This window comes from Leptopilina boulardi, unplaced genomic scaffold, assembly GCF_019393585.1.
Source record: "Leptopilina boulardi isolate dan_hultmark-lab unplaced genomic scaffold, ZJU_Lbou_2.1 LbouV2_121, whole genome shotgun sequence".
Taxonomy (NCBI): domain Eukaryota; kingdom Metazoa; phylum Arthropoda; class Insecta; order Hymenoptera; family Figitidae; genus Leptopilina; species Leptopilina boulardi.
Window position 1 is genome coordinate 201123 of NW_026137665.1, and position 12238 is coordinate 213360.

The following is a 12238-nucleotide window of genomic DNA, read 5'->3' on the forward strand; positions in this document are numbered from 1 at the left end:
AACTCTGGTTGTATTGATAAACATTTAAAAAAATTATACAAAATATAGGTACCCAGTTTTATAATATTTATAAAAAATTAACAAAATATGGGAAAAAAAAAATTTTTTTAAAAAAATTTTTTTTAACCATTAACTGAATTTATCAGATTGGTGAAATATTTTTTACCATTGTTTTGATTTACCCAACTGCTATTGATAGATTATCTGCAACAGATTGCTCTAATTTTCGAGAGCATCATGGTCAAATAACTTTGAGTGGTGCTAGAGTCAAATTTCGACACCTCTGACACGGTTTACTTACTATAAATCAAGTACCTATCGAATTATCGTCATTTCACTGTCCTATATTAATTACTGCAAAATTTGGTAATTTATCATTCGTTTCGAACGAAATTTATTCTTTGAACTACAAAATTTCAATAATTACAAATTATTATTATTATTATTATCATTATTATTATTAGTTAATTAATAAACTTCTGTTAATTAATTTAAACAATTTTCATTTATTTGTTTAATATAAAAATAAATATAAACAAATTTTAATTTAAAATAATCTACACTGTATTTTTGAATGAAAATTATTTATTTTCTACAAAAAAAAAGAAAACTATAAAAAAAATCCAAAATTAGAATCACACTATGTGTATTTAAATAAATTGTATGCCATTAGTAATTTGGTTCTTTAGATATTTTGGCTAATTAATTAAGCCTGTAATTTATTAGTACTGTTACTGCGGACGTGAAGTTTTGAACTTTTGAATTCTACTGACTCATGACAGAGACAGGTGAGATTTGGCTTCGGATTTGTCCACTCCATGACCTTGCTCTTGATAGACATTGATTAATTTATAATTGAAACTTTAATTCTCAATTCTATTTTCACGTGTACGAAAATGTTAATTACAATATCTCTAAATTCAAAGTAAATATAATTATATAGGAATTATTTTCAAAAAATTACGTTAAAAAAATTATGAAAAAAATATCATAATTAAAATAATGACATAATTTTATTATATACAATAGTTATTATTAATAGAAAAATAATTTTTAGATGAATGTCATATTTCGCAAAAGATAAACAATATCAATATGTTTAATTCACGTGATCAAATTATGTGCTTTCGTCAACAATAAATTAACCTTGATTTGACAGAAGCAATGTTATTATACTTCCGATTAAAATATTATATCCCTTCAGATCGTTATTGGATTCATCACAAGGAAGCTGCGGTGATTTTTCTGACAATATTTAACGCACCTAAGTATATAAATTTTTTTAATATCATTATAATTAATATAAAATAATCCTCTTTACTATTAAAAAATTAACATTACTTATTTTTTTTGAATTTGTAAATTTAAAATAAAGAATAAATCGTTAGATTTTTAATTTCTAAATTCAGAAAATAATAGAAATAAACCTAAATTGTAAATTTTTATTTCAACCAAATAACTTTTTAATTTAATGATTCTATGTTTTTAAATTATTTTTCTAAAAAAACAATAATTTACTATCAAGAGAGTAAAATTTCAATTTATCGAAATTTACCTTGTTTACGGATTCCGATTTTCCAATATTATTAATGATGCATAAATTTAAATTAGAATATAATTTTATGACTTAAATTTTTTTAATGGAACTCGAAATTCTGGAAAAATTTATTGAAATTTGAACTTCTTTTACAATTTCTATTACTTTTTTATCAACAAAGTTTTTTACCCTTTTTTATTCCTCTGAACAATATACCCTAATAACACAAGATATCTTGGGATATATTGATAATATCCCGCAGATATCCTAGGGATGTCCTATGAATATCAAAAGGATCTCTTAAGGATATCCAAAAAATAGGCTGTTTGGATATCCCATGGATATCTGAGGATATCCACAGGATATCTTCTGGATATCTCTATAGACTTTCATAAATGTCCTCCAGATATCCCATAGATATCGTCAGGATATCCCACAGATATCATCAGAATATCCCACAGATATTTTGAGGATATTCTCAGTATATCTTCTGGATGTCAAGAAGATATTTTCAGGATACTGTTTTTAAAGTCATTATGAGACTACGAGTGAGAATATTCTGTGAATTAAATTTTATATAAATAAAATAAAATGCAACTTGTTTTTCGAGAAAGTTGTTTAATTTGAAAAATTATTAACTAATTTTTTTCTTATTCGTGATTCATTCCTTTATTTAATATTGTCAGAAAATAAATTGGCTTTAAACAATATAAATTCTTCCCCGCAATTAACGAATAACTATTAATATTAATTATACGTTAAGTGCATGAGTTTATTTAAAAACATTGAAAAATGCGTTTCAAATCTTCATTTAAAATAAATTAGAAGCTCATAAGATTCTTGTTTTTATTATACTATTATTTATTATATTAGCTTAACAATTTTAAATTTTAAAAATATATGTTGAGATATTAAATATCCCGTGAATATCCTAAGAATATCCCACGGACATCCTGAGGATATCCCATGGATATCCTGCGATATAATATCCAATAGATATTTTGTGGATATCTTAGGGATATTCTGTGGATATCCTATGGATGTCCTGTTGATGTCCCACAGACCGGCGGTTTGGATATCCTAGGGATATCCTATGGATATCCCAAGATATCCTGGGGACCATTCTAGGATATCGACCATTAATATGGATATCCTAGGGATATCCTTTTGTTATGAGGGTAGGTATTTTAAACATTATAATTTTTTTGAAAAAATGAAATGTTAAAAAGTTGAAAATATCTAAAATTGTTAAAAATTATTTTTTAAAAATATTTCATAATAAAATATGGTTTTCATTTCTAAAGAATAAGAAAAGATCTGACTTTTCTAAACAATGTAAATTTTAATTACAATTTGAAATTTCACTAGTGATCTCAAATTCAACTTCTTTCACAATTATTATTTTTTATCGACAATTATTTTAAATTCTTTTTTTATAATTCCAAAAAATCAATCGAATGGATTTTAAAAAATTACTATTTTTACGAAAATAAAAATTCTAAAATCAAAAAAAAAATTTTAATAAAATTGGAAAATTTTAGATTCTAAAAAATTTTTGAAATCAATTTGCGTTTGTTTAGAATATAATTATTACGATAGGGTAAAATTTGATTGGTCCTTTCTCTTAATGCATTATTTAGTTTTAAATAAACATTTTAATTGAGACAAATAAATTTTTTTTTCTCCATGAAAAATATTTTCTTAATACTTAAATAAAATTTTTTAATATACAAATATTTATTTAATTTAAAAGAAATTACATTTTTTAGTTCTTATTTTTTTACTTAAATTATTTATTTATTAATTAAGCTTCAGCCTTTCGGCCCAGAAGTGGACTTGGTTTAATACAAAATTAAAAAAATATATTTTTTTTTACTTAAATTGTAATTTATTAATTTATCATAATATTTGATAAAATATTTTCAAAATTAAAAAAATTATAATTTAGTTAATTATTTAGAATGAAGTAGAAAAAAAGGAACCCAGTTGGAAAAATTGTTGTAGAGTGACTATCAAATAGTTAGTCATTATATTGAAAAAATATAATAAATTTTTATCAGTAACTGTACTGAAAAAAAATGGACTTTTTTCAAAAAAAAAAAAAAAAAGTTAAGTTCTTGACACTTTTGGACAATTATTCTAAATCTAAAAGTTAAAAATAATTAACTGCAAAAATTTTTTAAAGCTTTCCAAAATTTTTAATAATTTTTTACAAGATTAAATTTTTTTAATCTAAATTTTTTCGGAGTTTCGTTCAATGTATTTTCTAAAGAATTACGCAATCTAGTATTTAGCGACGACAATAATATTAATGCGGCCAATTGATTATTGTTATTTCCTTTTATGTTAATTAGTACTTTGTACGATTGGGCAAAGTTGTTATTGCCCGTTTGTATTAAATAAATAAATAAATTAAAATTTTTCAATATTGATAAAATTCGAAAGTTAAAAAAAAACTAAATAAATTATTATCTATACCTAAGAAATTTTTTTTTGCATTTTAAAAATATTTTAAATTTTTTCAAAAAAAAGGATTTTTAAAAAAACTTTTTTTTTTTTGAGCATAAAAATTTTTTTCTTCTTTTTTTCAAGTTGAAAAATTTTTAGTCCATTTTTTACACCAACAAAAAAAATAAAAAGTGAATAGGACAAAAAGGAGTATAGTGAACTTGTAAAATGCTTTTTTAAGAAAGTCGTTCACGGTTAATGCTAAAATTGAGGGACGTTGTCATCGGGGTAGTGACAAGAGTGAGGCCAAGAATCACACTATACATGACAAAGTCTGTGTGCCAGAAGAGGCCCTCCCTCTCCCATCCCCCCTCCATACTCTATTCCGATACAATTTTCACAAGGGGGAGGTCAGGGGAAGGTCGGGAAAATGTTATAAGCTAAAATAAAAGCAAAGAAACAAGACAAGGGGCCTCGGGTGTGACAAGAACCTCGAACCACGAGGGTGTTTTTTTTTATAAAAAAGAATCAGTCGGTGCAGGTGCTTCAAACGTAGCGGGTTTTCAAAACAGGTTCGTCATACTATTGTAGTTTTTTTTTTTTTTTTTGAATACCAATTTTTTTGAATTTTCATTCAAAGTGCTTTAAAAAAAAAAAAAAAAAAAAAACAGTGCAAGTGTTGAGAAAAAAAATTTATTTGATCAATAAATTTTTACTCAAAATAAATAGTGATTAATAAATTTTTGGTTCTTCAAAATTAAAACAAGGATTATTTTAATTGCATAAGAAGTTTTCTTTTAATTGTATATTAGTGGATTTTTTTTTAGTGACTGTTTTGGTTGGAAGTAAATTTTTGCTCCGTGAGTGTTGTAATTCAATTGGTGCCAATCAGGCCAGTTCTTTTTCTAAGCTATATGTGAATCAGTGCGCGCTTCCAATTCATGTCTCTAACGCTTTTTAGGATCGTTGCGGAATCAACATTGGATTACCAATTCTAATTTTCAGTGACTTTATTCATTAAATAGATCATAAAAATTGAAAAATTTTGTTCATTGATTAAAAATTTAACGTTTGTTCTAAAATTTTTTTTTTTTGTAATTCGCAAATCTTAACTTGGATTAAATTTTTTTTCTAATTTAATTATTTTTCTAAAAAAAAAAAAAAAAAAAAAAGTTGTCAAAACTTTTACTTAAATTACTTTTACTTAGTCATTTACTTTTGAATAAGACATAAAATCGTTTAGAATGTAGAAACACTAGTCAAAAAAAAAATTTACATTGATTCGTTAACCAAAATATAAAATACATACTTTCACTAAGATTTAGAAAAAAAATCAAATTTCCGATGATAGTCCAAAAATTTTTAGATTGGAGGGCAAAGAAAACTTTTTTTAAAATTTTTTTTCACAATTATTGGTAATTTTCTACACTGATTAACACTTACACAGTTTGGATAGAAATACAGTACTTAAATACACGAAAATAAATCCTTTTTTTGGTTAAGAATCATCTCACAATCTTGTTGACAATAGGCCAACGCACAATAGATTCGCGAACGAGATGCATGAGATAGAAAAGGATACAAATATATCCCTGTCCTTTTTAACCTATGTTTCACGGCCTAAAGGTGCTTTTATACCTCCAGTATTTTGGTCAAGCAATCGGCTTGATTGAATTTTCACAGCTGTATCACTGAATTTGATAGGCTCTGACTAATATTCGATTTCCACCGTGAAAATGGAATATTTTTAGAGCCAATCAAATTCAGTGATTCTCCGTGAAAATTCAATCCAGCCGATTGCTTGACCAAAATACTGGAGGTATAAAAACACCTTAATAAATATAAAATAATTAGTGGAACATCTGAATTGTGACACTTTCCAGGGAATAGTAACTTTTTTTTCGATATATGGCGGGGAACTAGAGTAGAGAAAAGCAGGGTGAAGCAGGTTTCAAAAATATAAAAATATGTCATATTTCGGACGATCTACTCGAGACGCTTGCTTTTCACCGAACGGTCAATACGTCGAACAGACAAAATGTTGAATGGCAAGTTGTCGAATGGACAAAATGTCGAAAAGCTAATACGTCGAACAGGCAAAATGTCGGAAAGCCAATACGTCAAACTGACAAAATGTCGAAAAGCCAAAACCTCGAAAAGCCAAGAAGTCGAACAGTCAATACATCGAACAGACAAAATATCAAAAAGCCAAGTCATCGAACAGCCAATACGTCGAACTGACAAATTGTCGAAAAATTTTATTGACTTAACTATAATTATACTTAAATCAATAAATTTTTTCGACATTTTGTCATTTCGACGTATTGGCTGTTCGACGACTTGGCTTTTCGATATTTTGTCCGTTCGATGTATTGACTGTTCGACTTCTTGACTTTTCGACATTTTGACCGTTCGACGTCTTGGCTTTTCGACATTTTCTCTGTTCGATGTATTGGCTTTTCGACATTTTGTCCATTCGACATTTTGTCTGTTCGACGTATTGACCGTTCGGTGAAAAGCAAGCGTCTCGATCTACTCGAATTTCTGGGAAAACTTACATGCGCAATAGCGTAATAATCAGTTCAGGTTAGGTTAGGTCATAAAGAAAATATCATGGAGTAGTATAAGGAGACCCAACGACGTACATTGAAAGTGGACCAAATTTTGGTAACCGCTTAGTGTCATGGAAAGACGTAATGGAACACAAGCGCTCTCGTGGGAAGTATGTAAACAGTGGGAAAAATTAGAAGTACGTTGAACATAACCCAAAAATACATTGCTCCTTATTTTAAAAACTTTTACAATAAGGTTATTCAAGTTGGGTGGGGGAAAGCCAAGATGGATGATGGCTGGTGCACAATCAGCCTATCAGCATTCATTCCCAGGAGAAATTTCTCGTGGGAATGAATGCTGATAGGCTGATTGTGCACCAGCCATCATCCATCTTGGCTTTCCCCCACCCAACTTGAATAACCTTATGGCTGACTGTCCAGCTGAGTTTAACACAATCAGTGGCGCTAGTGTTCCATTACGTATTTTCATGACACTAAGCGGTTACCAAAATTTGGGCCACTTTTAACGCAGATTTAATATTGTTGTTCGGTCTCCTTATACTACTCCATGGAAAATATATTTGTACACCAAAAGAAATATCATACTATTATCGCATAGACTTTCTCATTCCATTTTTTCATGGATTTAGTATACGTAATTTTCTCGGAATCTATGCGGAAAACACATGTGTCTTATAATTATGAGCCGAAAGTTTTGAATGTTCAAATGAACGAAATATTTTTTTCAATCTATAAATTATTAAAAATTATAATGGCCATGTAAAATAATACAATAAATTTTATTAAATTAATAACTTCTTTTCAGATATTTAAAACAATATTTTGTATTAAAATTCGTACTTAAGGGAATGTGCACAGAAAAAACGTTGGGTAAATTTTGTTGCGGGTAATTTTCACCAATGCTAATTCACATAGACGGTGGCGCCCTCAACTAGGATAAAATTTGTTGCAGGTAATTTTTATACCGATTTTGGGGTAAAAATTCTACTTTTTTTTTCGTGTGTGGGTAAAGGACGCTTTTTTGTGGTTTGAAACTTTCTCTGAAATAAAAAATGATTTTGGGTTAAAATTTTGGAGTAATGATTTTGTTCGGTACAAGAAATCTCGCTATTCTACTCATTTACCATAACTTAACACAAAAATAATAAAAATAAAGCAATAAATAGTAAAATAATGTATTTAATCGTAGTACATTGAGCGGCCACTTGCTCGAATTGTCGCTGTTTACTGGAGCACTGACACACTCAAGCAACGTCTGTGTATGCGCCGCCATGTTTCTTTTCATTTTCGTTTAAAAATCACACTTTTTAAACTTCATTTTTTAATAATTTAACGCAAAATTATGTATTTTTCGGAGAACAGCGAGATTCCTTGTACCCTAATCTATCATCCTTCAAAATTATAAACAAAAATATTTTCTTATATTAGAGTGAAATGTATACTACCAAAACACATTTTCCCATATACTAGGTCACGTGGGAGGTTCCCACATACCCTTAAAGAAGTTGCAAAAAAAATTTCGTTCATTTAAACCTTCAAAACTTTTGGCTCATTTGTAATTTGTACATGGACACATGCGATTTTGGCATGGAATCCTAGTGAATTATACACATATGTATGTGAGTACATTATTCACATCGGTTGTCTATGCGCGATGAAAAAAATTTAATATTAAATCGAAAACAACTGATCATGTATTGATTTCTAAAAATTCTATAACTCATTTTTAATATTTCAAAAATGTTTTCAAGTTTTTAAAGAACGTTAATTAAACCTTCACCCAAAAAAAGGTATACTATCCAAAAGTATAAATGACTAGGCAATGAAAATTTCATCAACTTTTTTTTTGTCGTGTAGAAATTATTAAATTATTTATTCTTTTCATTTTTAACAGAAAATCGTTTTGCTGTTTAGAATTTTAAAAAAACAAAATAATGGATGACGAACCACCGGCATGGGATATAGGAGGAGACGACGAAGCACCAGCTTGGGATGCTGGTGCAGGAGATGCTGCAACTGGTGGAGATACAGCTGCAGCAGCTGATGCACCTGTAATAGTAATACCCTCTGGACCCAGAGAAAAATGTGATCCCCCCCATTATACTCTTCATTGGGTTCGACCCCTATTTCTCAATTACCGCTATCTCTATGACTACAGGTATAAATAAAAATTAAAAATATATTTAATCTAAAAAAAATTTAATAAAATACATAAGTACGATTCCAGGTGAGATTTGGACTTTTTCGGAGTAGGTTAACCGATTGCAATGAAACTTTGAAATTTTGTTATATATAGTAAGACTAATCTTTAACGTAAATTTCAGCTTAAAATATTTGTTAGTTTACGAGATTTGCAATAATAACAAAAAATTTTAAACTGCTATATTTTCCGTTCTAATAATCGGATTGAGGTCTACTTTTTTTTAAAATGTCAAGGAAAATGAGAGGAACTAATCTCTTTCAGAACAATTTTTATAATTTTACAACTAAAAAAATTATTAAATAATAATTGAATAAATTTCACGCGACAATCTAAAATTCAATCACTTAAACGCTAAAATGATCTTAACTGTGTTTTCTTTAATGTTCCAAAGGAATCCAATTGTAAATGCAAGTTTAACTTGGTTAATTTTAATAATTTACGAGTATAAACAATTGCGATTTCTGCTAGTTGACGTGCAGACGACATTGCGCACGCAGCATTTTCACGTAGCCAATTTAGTCCACGAATCACGTCAGCTGGTTACAAGAGAATGCTGCGTGCGCAATGTCGTCTGCACGTCAACTAGCAGAAATCGTAATTTTTTATACTCGTAAATTATTAAAATTAAATAAGTTAAACTTGCATTTACAATTGGATTCCTTTGGAACATTAAAGAAAACACTGGTAAGATCATTTTAGCGTTTAAGTGATTGAATTTTAGATTGTCGCGTGAAATTTATTCAATTATTATTTAATAATTTTTTTAGTTGTAAAATTATAAAAAATTGTTCTGAAAGAGATTTATTCCTCTCATTTTCCTCTCATTTTTTTTAAAAAAAGTAGACCTCAATCCGATTATTAGAATGGAAAATATAGCAGTTTAAAATTTTTTGTTATTATTGCAAATCTCGTAAACTAACAAATATTTTAAGCTGAAATTTACGTTAAAAATTAGTCTTACTATATATAACAAAATTCCAAAGTTTCATTGCAATCGGTTAACCTACTCCGAAAAAGTCAAAATCTCACCTGGATTCGCACATAAGGCCAAGTTAAAAACAAAAGAATTATTCGCATAAATGTTATTTGAAAATAATTTCTATGATTATAGACAAAATTATTATAACGACGTAATCGACTGGATGAATAAACGAAATAAGGGAATTTATCGTGAGGAGCCACGAGCTCAGGAATGGGCGGAGAGAGCAATAAGAATGTATCATTTGAATAATAAGAATCCAAGTGTAAAACGATCAGCGGATATGCGTGAAATAACTCAGATGAGACATACCATCAGACACTACAGTTATCATACTCGAGCATATTACAGCCTCAAGTACATGAAGATTCTTTGAGAAAAAAGTCTTCAACAATGTCTTATCGCCGCAATAGCGAAGAAAATGCAACAAAAATAAATGGAAATTAAAATAAATTTTATAAAACAATTTTAGACCAATATTAATCATTATAAAAATAATATATAATAAAATTAATACTTATATATCGAATGTTTAAATATTTTAATATTAATTAATATCTAAATTAAAATAATATTACAAGGCGATAATTTATTAAATTTAATATATTTAAATAATTTAATAAGTAAATTATTTAAATATTTTGAATTTCTAATTAGAAACAAAATTATAAATTTAAATTATTTATTTCAATAATTCTGAAAAAAAAATTTATTTTTTTTGTAACTGAAAATATTTTGATTTTGAAATTATTAGAAACAAACTAATTGGATTAGGTTAAAAATGTTGCACCTGCTTCAACTTAGAGAATGATATTTTTTGTTAAAATGGCAAATGCATCGACGTTAAATCATCGAGCGGCGATTTGTCGATATTCGTTATTATTTAAAATTTTATTTCTGTTATGTACACAGTAAATATAAAATAGTGAAATTACAATAATTATTAATTTGATTATCAGAAAAATTTCACTGATTTGAATTTAAAGTGTATAAAATTAATAATTTTATTATTATTATTGAATATTTATTTCTCTTCATAAAAAATTGTGAACGATAGTTTCAAATCAATATTATTATTATTGTTATCAGTTTATTATTATACAAAACTTAAGACAATTTTATAAGAACAGTCTCTAAATTCGAGCATTTTAATACATCAATTACTTTATTATTTGGATTTAGATTTGCATTTAAGAACAAGGGATTTAAAACGTGATTTCGAAAATATATTTTCGTAATAAAATTGAACTTTGCATAAGAAATTTTTTTGAAAAAATTCAATTTATTATACGAAACTCCCATGAATCCTCTTAAGTTTTAGCAATACGATCCAAAATATTGTTTATGAGAAATAGCGGGACTGTTCTTGCAAAATAACGAGGTTCATTTTTTTTTCTTTTTCTTGACAAATTTTAATATTAATCAAACAATTTGTTTAAAAATTAATTTTGAAAAATTTTTATAAAAAAAAGAAGATAAAAAATAACTTAAATAAGACTTCAATAAGATGAAAATCAAACAAATTATAAAAATTTTTCAAAATTATCTTTAATAAAAAGACAACTCTTTAATGTAAAAGAATAAAAAATTTTGAAAGCTATCGAGTATTTTTGCTTCCTTGTAAATACATAGGATTATATTTTCATGCCTATTAAAATTAAATTAAATACAGTTCTTATCGAAAAAAAAGGGAAAATTTTTCGAAAAATTGATATCCATTCTTTTCTAGCATCAAAAATTAAAGGAAAAATATAGTAAAACTGATTACAAAATTTATTTTAATTAAGTTTTTTTTCAAATAATATAATTTCGTATTATTTCATGCAAAAATAATTTTTGACCTAAGGAGCTTAAAGTATTATTATTATTATTATTATTATTATTATTATGAGTAAATTACAGGAAAAATTAAAATTCTTCTTATTATATTAAGTTCAAGAAGGACAGACAACGACCGACAGTTTTTCTTCAAATTTTAAATTCACATGCATAACATACATAAATTTTTTTTTTGCGCGATTTACAAAAAAAATGTTTATATTTTTTCCATTTTTTTTCCGCTAATAGCACGTAAAATACGTCTCAATTTCAAAATTTAGATATCAGCATTCATTTTTCAAAAATTTATGGCGATTTTCAATTTCTTCAATATCCTTATTATATTAAGTTCAAGAACGATCGATACCACCACAAAATTTTCGTTTTGTTAAATAAATTATTTACCTTAGCTCCCAAAAATTTAATTTTCAGTTTTATATGGGAATCGGTAGTATTTAAGTTGCTTTTTCATATACAAAAGTCAAAAATTGTATTTTTTTAATTGATTTTTTTGTAATAAAGCTTTAAACATGACCATGTCAATCGCGTTCTACCACGGACTACGGAAACCATCCCCACCACCACTACTACTAGTATACTTGTCGTATCCGTGAACTGTAGGAGCGATGTAGTAGTAAGATAGTGGGGCTAATTTTGGCTGGCGCCTCTCAGCCAATCAG

At 27.2% G+C, this 12238-nt stretch overlaps 1 protein-coding gene across 3 annotated transcripts; it reads left to right on the forward strand.

Annotated features, from left to right (window-relative positions):
• Positions 1 to 1135: 1135 nt before the first annotated feature.
• On the forward strand, positions 1136 to 11340 carry LOC127285254 (flightin). 3 transcript variants are annotated; one of them, XM_051311175.1, is made up of 3 exons: positions 1136 to 1268; positions 8473 to 8716; positions 9873 to 11340. In XM_051311175.1, exons 2-3 carry the CDS (start codon positions 8493 to 8495, stop codon positions 10114 to 10116), a joined length of 468 nt encoding a protein of 155 aa, XP_051167132.1. In that variant the 5' UTR covers positions 1136 to 1268; positions 8473 to 8492; the 3' UTR covers positions 10117 to 11340. The 3 variants fall into 3 exon arrangements, with proteins under 3 accessions (XP_051167132.1, XP_051167122.1, XP_051167141.1); XM_051311165.1 differs by lacking the exon at positions 1136 to 1268 and adding an exon at positions 4393 to 4557; XM_051311184.1 differs by lacking the exon at positions 1136 to 1268 and adding an exon at positions 4437 to 4557 and having other exon boundaries at positions 8453 to 8716.
• The last annotated feature ends 898 nt before the right edge of the window (positions 11341 to 12238 follow it).